The sequence below is a fragment of the Neolamprologus multifasciatus genome, chromosome 18 (assembly GCF_963576455.1).
Source record: "Neolamprologus multifasciatus chromosome 18, fNeoMul1.2, whole genome shotgun sequence".
NCBI classification, from domain to species: domain Eukaryota; kingdom Metazoa; phylum Chordata; class Actinopteri; order Cichliformes; family Cichlidae; genus Neolamprologus; species Neolamprologus multifasciatus.
In genome coordinates, this window is record NC_140456.1 from 31,805,765 (window position 1) to 31,818,646 (window position 12,882).

Below are 12,882 nucleotides of genomic sequence, written 5' to 3' on the forward strand. Positions count from 1 at the left end.
TCAGAAATGCCTGTTTCACTGAAAAAGTTATTATGTTCATTTTAATGACAGTACCATCTTATGACAAAGATACAATACTCCGTCTGTTAGACAGTTTAACGAGTTTATGTTCCTAGAAAGTGCTGACAAAGACCGTTCCATTTAATATGTTCATACATTCTTATAGCTATTTCAGAAAAAGTCCATTAATAACTGAATGTTTTGTGGTGCTGCTACGTTCATATTTCACATTATTGTTTTTAAAGCAGACCTTTCTGTTCGGGGTTAAGCACACATCAAGCCATTAAACGGTATCTTTTCACGTCAAAGATACCGTTTTAGAAGTCTGAGGGGGCTGCGGTATTAGGTTGCATATGCAGATAAGACCCGAAGGAATTCTTGACCTGCCTCTTGATTCTCCATTCAGAAAGTGCCCCCTGAGAAGGTTTTCATTCATGCTTTTTCGACCCCAATCTTTGGTCAGCCTTCGTCTTTACTTAATGTCTCATAAGGTAATCGTCAAAGAATGGATGTGTGTATGTGGGGGGGCACATCTCTTTTATAAAGGGGACAATAAAAGGTACATGAAAAGTCATGAAAGTGTTATGATAATATCGCAATAAATAGCTTAACTTTCAATATTTATTTGTAGTTATAAATATAGACACACTGTATTTCAATGCTGCACAGCAAAAGAACAGCAGGGTCACTTAATTTGATTCATTAAAACTGTTGTTCTAATGTACTGTGAGCAGTTTTGAAGGATTAAATCAACAACTTTAGCTGCTGCTCAGATGGTGTGGATGTCTAAATAAATATAATTCAGCGCTCAAACACAACCTGTGATGTTTTCTTTAGGTCCCTAATGACAAAGAAGGAAAAGATGAAGAGTGGTGATAAAGTCCGGCTGGGCTTAACTGAACCTATAAGTGTCTCTCACAGGAAAAGATTTATGAAGGTTCATTTTTTAAGAAGATTTTCTCAAAGTGTTGCAGTATGTTTTTTTCCAGGTTATGAGAAATAAACTAAATGATATAAACCGAAATCTTGTGATTCCATATAAAATCCTGGGTTAGGTGTTTTTGACTGAAAAGCTGTCTGCTGTAAATTCACTTTCTACACTGTCAGCGTGCAAATATTAACATTTTTCCCAAGTACAATACTGTAAAGTCGTTTTCCAGTAAATAACTGTATATTACATTGCGTCATGGGAATTTTCCAAATCAAATTCGTTTTACTGGACCTATCGCTATATTTTAAGCAAAAATGGGGGAAAAAATGTCTTCTAAAAATTAAATTTTGGCTCATTTCTTTGTAATTTCAGTCAACAATTTGTAATTTTTCACTGACTGATATTGATATCTAAAGTTTTGAGGCCTTAAAGCTCACAATTCATCAATATCAATATAAGTATTTTTGTTCTTAATTTAACAATAACGATTTAAACCAGTCTACCCGAAATGGAGTTCTTGCTACAGCGGGCGGTCTCAGACTAACGCAGTGGGAGGTGCGCCGGTCTTTCTCTGTCGTTTTTTTTTTTTTTTTTTTGCAACAAGTGGTAAGAAGAGAAACAAACCTCTGACCGTCACAATAAAGTAGGCGAGTCGGCAGAAGCGCGGTGGACTAATAAAACAAGGAGGGTAAAACAGCGAAGCGCTGCTGCTGTGAACATCTGGCTGAACGGGGATGCTTCATGAAAATGTTTAACTGTGTGTCCAACAGCGTGGTGAGTACAAATCTATCATTAAGTCACATTCTGTAAGTTAATCACAGGTAAAACAAACTTCGTACGAGCTTATAGTTATTTATTATTATTATCATCATTATTATTATTATTGTCATGTTTATTTCGGAAAATGAGTTACATAATATTTTCAAACAGACTCGTTACATTTCAGCTGCCCTGTATCCCAGTGCTCATTTACAACGAACAATTAACGAATGTGGGCCAGCAACCTAAATTAGCTTAGTGAAATTTTAAGATACCCCAAATATAATGCAATATTTAATATATTTAGAGGGTTCAGCGAGCTTTTTGCCGGTAAAATATTTTGTTTTCGATAAAGTCAGGTACAGGCTTCTAAAAAAGTGACACATTTTCTTCTATTTGCATAAGTTCCGCATCACAGTACATAAATAAAATAAAATAAAATAAAATAAAACGAAATATAAATATTTATTCATGCAGACGTTAGCAATATAAATCCAAAAAAAGACGGGCACCTTCACGTTTCATATTTTCGTAGCCTATGTAGCTACACTTTCAAAAAGGTAATAGAAAGGGGGGGGGGGGGGGGGGGGGGGGGGGCTGATTTGTGACCTGACTCTGGAAAACTGTAGCCAAGTGCAGACTGTAGCGTGACAAGCATACAGTGGTCTTTAGCCTGTGCACGTGCGTTACTAAACACACAATTAGTCAGAATTAAATTCAGCTGTGCGCGAGGCCGCTCTACAAGCGGTCCCACGAGCTGCTAATTGAACATATACGTCCTCTTTTCCCCACAATGCTAATAGAATATTTTAAGTCATGTGTGGGCTTCCGTAATAAAAATAATATTTAGCTCGATACCATGACTGGACCCATGTCTACTTAAACAAAATAAATGCACACTCATACCTATAGAAAGCGAAGGCTAATCTCGGTGGTTGTCATATGAGGACGACAGAAGTTTTACTAGGTGCCAGTCAGGCTAGTGCGTCACTCCAGACTTATGGCTGACACCATGTCAGAAGAAGAAAGGCCATCGACGGAGGTTGTTTTCACTCAGCTACAACAAGGACATATTTATAGCGACACAGTAGGTGTTTCACTGTCAAATTCACTGCGTTTTCTTTTTCCCGTGGGGATAACAGCTTGAGACAGACACAGAAATTGCAAGGAGCACGCGTGAGTGTACGCATTTGAGTAGCAAATGTACATAAAACAAACGCAATTAATTTTTAAATTGACTTATGCTCCTAAATTTCGTGACACATTTGAGGATATTTTTAAAAGTGTAAAGTTCTTTTTTTGCTGTCCCTTTTTTAATGATTTTGATTTATATTTATTTTTTTACTCTGGGGACTGTTATTTCTAATAGGGCTCCTCTGGTCCCGATGATATTTTTGATGAGGACTCTTACTCTCCGTCCTCCCTCTCCTCGTCCTCTTCGTCTGCGGTCCCCACCGAGGCCTGTGTGCAGGGGAAACCGGTGTGCACCTCCTGCGGCCTGGAGATAGTGGACAGATACCTCCTGAAGGTCAAACTAACATACTTTGTCTGGCCAAAATATCACTGACAACACTTCCAAACTAGGCCAGTTTTAATACAAAGCAGTCCAGTTATCATTCTTAGAAAAGGGGGGAAAGAAGTTCAGATATTTTCAGCACTTGTCAGCTTTCTTTTAATAGAGTTGTACAGAAAGTTGCCTCTCTTTATAGCTAAATGTGGATTTGATTGTCCTACAAGAGAAATTAAATCATTTTGAGGGTTTATTAATTTTGAAAACTGATAAATATATGAGCTAGCCTAAGCAGAACAAATATTTCTGTAATTTTACACAGCACATTAATGCTTCGTACTAATCTTCACCCTCAGAAAATAAAGTATTTCATTTTGCTTGTAGGTTTATGATCGCCTTGTCATTGGGGTCACAGTTCTGTAGTACAGCTGTTGAACCCTTGGCATGGGGTCCTCTTTGTGCTTTAAAGGGCAGTACTGATACATTGACTTTTTTTATTTTTATATTTGTGTTTGTAAAATTAAGATGCATAAATCTCATTGTATCTCTACTGTCCTTTAAAGTACTCCAAGGGATTCTATTAACACTAACTTCTAACACTAGGAACATAATTATTCTGCTTTTTTTTTTTTTTTTTTTTTTTTTTTTTTTTAAATTTAAACTTTGTAGAAAATTAATTAAAGAAAAAAAATGTTTTAAACACTTCTATGAGGACAGAATGGATGAGTGTGCAGTCAAAATTCATTTGGCTCATTAAAGCTTTTCTGTCTCTGGATGTACATTTGGTATTATTTTGGAATTGGAATCACACCACAAAAGGCTTATTAATTATCAAATGAGAACAATAATATCTCATTGCATTCAGAAAAATAAAAGCATTACCAATAATTCCAGGAGCCTCTATGGTCTTTAGTAATGATGATAGAATATACTTTGGAAGGGTATTTAAATAATTCTAAACTCTGTCAAAATTTGAAATCCTAGGTCAATAATCTGTGCTGGCACGTGCGCTGCCTCTCATGCAGTGTGTGTAAGACTTCACTGGGCCGACACGTGAGCTGTTACATCAGAGACAAAGAGATTTTCTGCAAACTCGACTACTTCAGGTACATCACACACGCACACCACCTGTGTCCTATATATGCAGTTAGTTCTATTCTAAATGTGAATTGTATAAAATGTCAGACTGTGGGAGTCTGGGACTCAAGAATAGTTTGACATTATCGGCATATGATTTTTTTTTTTTTTTTTTTCTGTCAAGCAGTCAAAGGACAGACAGGTTTGCTATTCAAAATGTTGTAATAATAATAATAATAATAATAATGGATTGCATTTATATAGCACTTTTTTGTAATTGTAAAGCGCTTTGAGGGCCCCGAAATGTAGCTTTCACTTCACCCCAAAAGATCATAAAGATTTTATCCAAAACATGAAGGAATGGAAAATGAGCTTAAACAAAACAATTTGGCTAGAAGAACAAGAACACTATAACAAACTGACCTAACCAAATGCTTATCCTAACAGAGGAAACCATTCTGAATGCAAAGAGGTGGGGACTATGCCCCAGGTAATTTTTTAAGATAATTTAATGTAAGATTTTGTTGCATATGTGATATTCATATTTTTATAGTACATATCTAGTCTTTAAGTAATGATATCAAAGAGCAGAAAACTATCTGATCTGTGTGTTACGTGCATGAATTAATTTTAGTCAGAATCGACTGACTGGTGAAAATATTTAGCACCTCGCAATTGGGCTGCCTTTTGCTTTCAGTTGTTTAGAAACTTCCTGTCATTTCCATCCTGTTTAAATTTTGACTAATAGTTAATATTCGGCAGAGGGAGACTATTCCAACTGACTAAAACATGACTCTTAAGGAAGTCCAAATAACGTATGACACATCAACTTCTCTTGTTAGGGGATAAGAAGGGCAAGCTGCTGCAGCTTATCCCCAAATGCATCACTGGAGAAGAATATGTTTGTTTCAAATGGATTGTCTGGTCATATTCATCACATCTGTGATCAGGTACACATGCACTTTGATCCCAGATGATGATTGATATCAGCCCTCATGCAGGGTCAGGGCCGGGCTGCTACACATGCAGCACATACTGGGGCATGTAGGCAATGTAGGTACAGTGAACTGACAGGAAAGGCTAAAAATGTCAATGGATTATGCCTTAGACATTATAATCGGTAACAAAATCTTGTTTGGGTGAGGGTTTTCTTTTTTGTTTGTTTTTATTTTAAGTACAGCAAAAAATGTAAATGACTTTTTTTTAATGGGGTATCAAGGATGGACTGAAAACCTGAAGAAAGTCTTTCATAGATAAATACAGATTTTTTTTCTTTTCTTCCTCTGTTCTAGGCGGTATGGGACTCGCTGTGCCCGTTGTGGGCGTAACATCCATTCTAGTGACTGGGTGCGTCGGGCGAGAGGTAGCACCTTCCACCTGGCTTGTTTCTCCTGCACCTCGTGTAAACGCCAGCTGTCTACGGGGGAAGAATGCGGACTTCTGGAGAATCGAATCTTCTGCCGGCCACACTATGATATTATGATGGAGAATCTCAAACGAGCCAAGGAAAACGGTGAGTGTATGGATGGACAAGGGTCCGATCTGAATTACAGCAAACAGTAAAATGATTGTGAAACTAATATTACACCCCCCCCACCCCCCCACCCCCAAAAAAAAAAAAATTGTAAAATTCAACTTTGAATTTTAAAGTTAAGTAAAAGACGAGCAGATGTCATGTACAGACCACATGCTCATCTTACTGAGGTATGTCATTTCTGCTGCCATGTAAACTATTTTTTGGAGGTCTTTCCAAAAAAACCTATGGTTAGAATACTCCAGACATTACAGTTCAATGCCATACTTGCTTGCATTGGCATTTTAGTTTCACTCGAACATCAAATACTTGAATAAATGTCTCAAGGATAGAAATGAAAATATTAGAAGTTCTTAGTAACACCCACTTTGAAAATATATCTGTACTGCTAACACGAATGCTTCTGCCTGTCACAATATCACACCGAACCTTAACAAACTCTGCAGTGAGACAGCTGAATCCTCCTGTTACCACTATGTCACACATACTGAAGAATGATATAGCCTGACCCTGTACAAAAAGACACCTTTCTAACACAGGGGTCTTCTAGATGGAACTCGTGTTCCGGTGATGTCCGCAGGGCATCTGATCTGAAATGGGACCAGTCGTTTAAAATGTCCTTTAATCCTGTTTTTCTTAAAGAACAACCAAATAATGAAGAGATGGCAGACAAAGATGACCTTAGCATTATGCCCAAGCCAGCTAAGAGGGCCAGGACCAGCTTCACTGTGGACCAGTTACAGGTGTTGTCCACTTTTTTTCTTCTTTTATTTTCTGCGTGCTAACTCCTGCATTGCCATTAGACCATTTACACTTAAAAGTGTCACAACAAGTACAACCACTAGCATGAGTGACTAAAATAATAGCACTTTGTCTTTTTTTATGTCTACATTTTTAATATCCAGTGAATACTTTGTTCTTCTGTGAGAGAACACTGTTAAGTTACTGTTTTAATATTAAAGTGATGGCTGTGTATGATTGTATGGTGACTAGTGAATGTTACTGGTGCTCTGTTTGCTGAGTGTGTTCAGAGGAAAGAACAATATAAGCCAGTGATATTTGTTCAGCTTATTTTGATGTTTTTCTGCCCTCTAGTGGCATTTGAACACCATAGCACTCTGCTACCATGGTCTGTTAAAATAACAGTGAAACTCATCTTAGATTTCAGTGATGTAAACATTTACTCATCTGTCATCTCCACTTGTTTAGGTGATGCAGACCCAGTTTGCTAAAGATAACAACCCAGACGCGCAGACGCTGCAGAAGCTGGCAGAGAGAACTGGACTCAGCCGCAGGGTTATTCAGGTAAAGCAGACCTGATTGACAATACTAAACGACTGCAGGGAGGTCCTGCAATAAGGTGTCACAGGATTAAGTGAGCAAATTTAGCAGTCCCTTTGAAATAATGCATGCTTAGTTGGTTGGAGTGAACAGATTTTGGGTCATAATTAAATTCTGTGGGTGGCAATTTTTGTAAGAATTTTAAAGTTTGCAGTAACTGTCAGATTTCTTCATAACTGGTCATAACATAGGTGTAACTTTTGGTGTATTGCTTTGCGCTAATTGTTGGATTAATGTAAACAGTTAGAATCTGGAGCTAAATCCAGAATTTAAAATGCCAGCAAGTAACATAATGAACTTGTAATGTTCGAGTTTGTCCTCAAGTTGAGAATAGTGAGAAATCCAGGGTATTTGCACAATTGATGTCTGGACATTTTTCTGTGTGAAAAACAATCCCCTGCGCTTTCAAGGGAAACCATCACTCCGAGACCAGCGATTAATCCAGGCTTCTTTCATACAGGTTTGGTTTCAGAACTGCCGAGCTCGTCAAAAGAAGCACATTAACCCAAATCCTGCCCAGTCAACAATGATGACATCACTTGCTCCTGGTCAGCTGTCTCCACCATTGATGGATGATCTCCAGTATACCACCTATATTTCTCCAGATGCACCTCTCCTCACCACACTGACCTATATGGATGGTAAGCAGTGTTGTGAGGGTTACTTTTAAAATGTATTCCACTACAGATGACAGATTACATGCCCCAAAATGTATTTTGTAACGTATTCCGTTACGTTACTCAATGAGAGTAACATATTCTGAATACTCTGGATTACTTAATATATTCTCATGGTTTTTACAACTACATGAATGTACTATTGCTGTGTGATTTATTACTTTTACTGAAGGTTATTTGCCATACCAATACCAACTAAATTTTAAATCTTAATATAAAATGAGTAACAGTAGGTTGACATTATGTAAGGCTGCACTTTTTCAATTCAATTCAATTTTATTTATATAGCACCAAATCACAACAAAAGTCGCCTCAAGGAGCTTCATAGATACAGAGAAAAACCCCGCTTAAAACTTGTATTTAAAAAAGAGATGGGCAGTAACGCGCTGAATAGGTGCTTTATCACCTATTCAGGTTGTAAATCGTTTTTAAAAAGTAACTAAGTAATTAGTTACTTTTGAAAATAAGTAATCAGTAAAGTAACGGGATTACTTTTTTGGGGAATCAGTAGTTAGTTACTGATTACTTTTTTCAAGTAACTTGACCAACACTGATTCTGAATACCACCTTCTTAAACAGTAACTGTAACGGAATACAGTTACGTATTTAAAATACAAAATATGAGTAACGGCGGTACATGTATTCCATTACTCCCCAACACTGATGGTAATACGGTCGTTGCTATGCTGATCAGTCTTTGAATCTACCAATACGCAGCAAACTCAGAGCTAAGGTAATCTCTGCATCACTTGCTGATAGTTTGGAGGAATCCCATTTTCAGTACTGGGAATAAATTATTGTTGTTAAAATCAAAGTCTGAGATCTTGTCAGAAACCATGCTTATTTACCGACATCTATGATGATTGAATAACTTTGAGTTTGTTACTTCCACAGTGCAAACTCCAGACCCACTTCTGCTGCAGCCACACATGTCCCATTCACTGACACAACTGCCAGTCAGCCATGCCTGAGCTTCAACCTGCTGCCTGAAAAATAAAGCCACTGGTTCCTTCATGGTTGGATGATAAGCAAATAGAGAGTGAGAGGAGTTGGTTTAAAATGAATTCGTAAGGACTGGATGGGTTAAATTCATTGTCCAGCATATGAAGAGTACTGAATTTACACTGCTGCCTAATGTAAGCAGACACTTCATCAGCTCAAGTTACTGCATTAATTTCATGAAATGAAATGGATGAGAATTAATGTGAAAACTGATGTTTGTAAGATGACTTTTGTTAATGTGTTAAATTTAATTTATTTGAAGGATTTGATGAGATAAGGCACTTTGTCTGAAAATGATGTAAAATTGCTTGTTTGCTCTTTTTTTTTGAGTGATGTTTTTGTTAAGGTTAAAGAACAACTGGGGATGGGATTTAAAACGCTTTTTTTCCTGTCTTATGACTACTAGAAAAGTCAGGATTGAGTTACACTACTAACAGTCTTTTTTTTGTTGCTGTTGCAAAGATAAACATGTAGAATACATGTTTTGTATATTAAAAAGCAAATGTAAACAAAACGTCAGTATTCTCCAGCTGACACTGAAAGTGTTATTGACTAAAATTAAATAAACACTTGTTGCTCAGTAGTGATATTCTTTAAAAAAAAAAAAGTAATACAGTAAATGTGTTTAATAAATGAACGCTAGATTCTAATAGAATCTGTATGAACTACACACTGAGTGAGTGTATACATATCCATGCACATATCAAATACCACAAATATACAGAAAGCCAATCAAAAGTCTACACTGCACTCTTGTAGGACATAGAAACTATGATTTGATAATTTGAGTGATGGCTGTTGGAACAAAGTTGTTTTTATACCGCTGTGTTCTTTGGGAGTATGAGCTTTTATAAAGAAGAACGAATATGAAACTATATAAAGGGTGTGTGATGTAAAGCAGCTAACTGCTGTAACTGATACACCAGGGATATTCAAAAAACCCTTAATGCAGTGGTTCCCAAACTTTTTTTGCTGGGCTCCCCTTTGTTTTACAAAAAAAAATATTCGCGCACACGCACACACACGCACACATCCTCCAACCACACACACACATATTTTGCTCCATTGCGGTTTATTTCACACCTCAAACATTTAGTAAACAATTAAGCAAATACAAGTAATCTGCAATAAATTACAGGTAGTAAGAAAATAAACTAACTCTATTACGCTACATCCACACCTACATGGGTATTTTTTGAAAACGCAGCTGTTTCGTCCACACGCAAACGGCGTTTCGAATCACTGAAAACAGAGACTTTTAAAACTCCTTTTTTGCGTTTATGTGTGGACGAGGAATACATCACGCAACGTCAGAGGTATGTGCCTTTTTCACGTCACGCTGTGCGCCACGTTATTGTTTACATGAGATGAATTTCTACAATTACAGATAGAAACAAAATACTGTTACTGTTAATCTTAATATCTTCAGTTTTTACATGCTAACATATACACAAGCAGTTACTGTCCCTCTATTTAGAAAGATAGAGGCCTCACGGTGTATTTTACATGTAGTTGTTTTTTTTTTCCTGTGTAATAATATTCAACATTGCTATCAATACATTTTTCAAAAAATGCCTCTCTGTGCAAAATGGGTTTAAAAACATACACAGCTGTGGGATCCTGTTTGTCCATGATTTGAACCGAGGGAACAAATCGTGGCAGGATCAGCCTGATGTTATTTGTATCCCGCTGTAACTTTACTGTATAAAGAGCAAACATCTCCAAAATGTCAGGAGTAGTTAGTCATTACAAGAAGTGTTTGTGAACTAAAAATCATGAATGTGGGATCCTGTTTGTCCGTGATTTGTAAGAGCCCAGCGCTGCTCCCAACGAAGGGAAAACCAATCCTGCAGGGAGACCTACCTCGGCACTTGTGCAGGTGAAACCAAAGGGAAGATTTGCTTCACCATATTTTCTAGTCTTTGGCTTAGAATGAAGTTGGTTTGGAAACATATTCAGCGATGCTTCATCTCCTGCTTTGCGTTTCTGTAGGCGCCTGTGCTAGCAGTGTCCAAGCGTTTTGTTTTTCCCCCCCTTTCATCCTGCCCCCCCCGCCATGGCTTTGTCGGAGCAGACTGCCCCGACTCCGCAGCAGCAGGGAGGCCCCACATTTCAGACCCCAATCGGATGGCCAACTCCTCCTCCCAGCCCCCCCGCCCCAACAGGCAACAGAGAATGGGGGTGTGTGAAGACTCCAAACCTCCCTCCGCCCGCTCATATGTAGTGTTGATGCATGTGTGTTCTAAGGTACATTTAAAACCCAGGAGGGCATGGAGCTACCTGCCAGAGAGCAGCAGGTAAGCGCATAGCCTCTCCCGATAGCCTTCAATGTCTACATGTATTTCAAATTGAGAGGTGGGCAACGGCGCCAGGGGTGAGGTTGTACACCCTGATGGTCATCTGGATGCCGTTTAGCGTGCCCACCCCCAAGGTCCTATATGTATGTGTTATGAGAGTGTGGGTAATGTGAATGTCTAAGTTGTGGGATAAAATTGAGGCACAGGCAGCCAGAAGGGGATAGAGGGGGGGGGGGGGGGGGGATGCCTCCCCTGCACCCTGGTGACACACCTTTACCCCAAAGCCCTGCATGTGTGGGTGATTGTGGTGGAGCGGGAAGAGGGAGGCAGCTGGAGATGGGGAGGAAAGGAAGGGAGGGGCAAGTGGCCCCTCCCTGGGGCCAGCTCCCCCGCTGACCCCAGTAGGCACCCCCATACTCTGCAACCCACCAGGGAAAGGGGGCCCAGGCCCATCCGGACCGGGGCCCAGTTCAGCAGCGCCGCCCCGCCCCACAGAGCCCGGGACAGCCCACCCGACCCCACCACAGAGAAAACTGCACCCACCCCGTCATCCACTCATCTTCCAGACTACACAAGACAATAGACACCCAGGCTGAGATCTTCCTCCACCTCTCCTATATCTCCCCCACCTGCAGAGTGAGTTCCTGGAGAGAGGAGACCTCCTGCAAGATGTAACAGCCTCCCCCACCAGTTGAAGAGGCCCCCAGGTGGCACTGGCGGCACCCTGCGCCAGGGCTGAGCCCCCATGCACCCACCTGCCCACAACCCTGGCGACACACCAACCAGGACCTAAGCACCCAAAGCCCAGCCAGGGCCCCAGCCCGGAGACAGAGCACCCCCAGAACCCCACGCCCGTTCCGGACCCACCCAGGGGCAGCCTACCAGGTCAGTAACCCACGTCCGTCAGCACGCAGCCACGAGGAAATCATCACCTAAGAGCCAACACAGCCCTTAACAGGCCATGACCGCAACCCCGGGTTGAGCCCTCCAAGAAAGACGCTCCTGGGGAATCCACCGACGCCCCAAGCCTGTCCCTACCCCCACACCAATCACAACAGTGAAGGTGGGACCAAACTACGAACTATTCCCTCCCATGAGTAAGACATCTGTAACTCTGACTCTCTCACCAGTTTCAAATCCTGTGTCAGCTTCACCTCTTTATTGCTTACTTCTTACTGTCTTCCAGCTGTCATAGCCTATGTTTCTATGTTGTAAACTTATTTTAATGGCTTTGCGGATATTTAGGGGTTTATCTGTTTTTTATGTGTTTTGTGTAAGGTGACCTTGAGTTTTTTGAAAGGTAGGTGAAAAAAAAAGAGATCAAATCATCATCAGTATGTACAGAGAAGGTCAGGAGAGGAGAAGCAGTGATTGTTTACAAGCATCTGTAAAACACGGTGGAGACTTTGTCATGGTTTCAAACTGTATTTCAGTCAGTGATGTTGGGGATCTTGTCAAAACTGATGGAATATTTAATTCAGAAAGTACCTTCAGATTTTGATTCACCAAGTGGAACGCTTCTGATTGACAGTGAATTCAATTTTCAGCATACCAATGACCCCAAACACACTGCCAGTGCAATAAAAGTATGTCCAGATAGAAAAACACAATGGAACAGTATCCCTCAGTACTAAGGGATTATCCTGACAGAGCCCAGAACAAAAGGCAGTCAGCATCCAAAGAAGAGCTTTGGAACTATTCCTGAAGACTACAAGAAATTACAAGAAGGCTTGCCAAAGGGAGTTCAGGCTGTG

At 39.8% G+C, this 12,882-nt stretch overlaps 1 protein-coding gene across 2 annotated transcripts; it reads left to right on the top strand.

Annotated features, from left to right (window-relative positions):
• Positions 1 to 1,559: 1,559 nt before the first annotated feature.
• LOC146498405 (LIM/homeobox protein Lhx8-like) lies at positions 1,560 to 9,990 on the top strand. Of its 2 annotated transcripts, none has more exons than XM_085141997.1 (8): positions 1,560 to 1,705; positions 3,060 to 3,218; positions 4,185 to 4,306; positions 5,570 to 5,790; positions 6,454 to 6,554; positions 7,021 to 7,116; positions 7,613 to 7,793; positions 8,724 to 9,990. In XM_085141997.1, exons 1-8 carry the CDS (start codon positions 1,673 to 1,675, stop codon positions 8,798 to 8,800), a joined length of 990 nt encoding a protein of 329 aa, XP_084998123.1. In that variant the 5' UTR covers positions 1,560 to 1,672; the 3' UTR covers positions 8,801 to 9,990. The 2 variants fall into 2 exon arrangements, with proteins under 2 accessions (XP_084998123.1, XP_084998122.1); XM_085141996.1 differs by lacking the exon at positions 1,560 to 1,705 and adding an exon at positions 2,292 to 2,777.
• Positions 9,991 to 12,882: the final 2,892 nt, after the last annotated feature.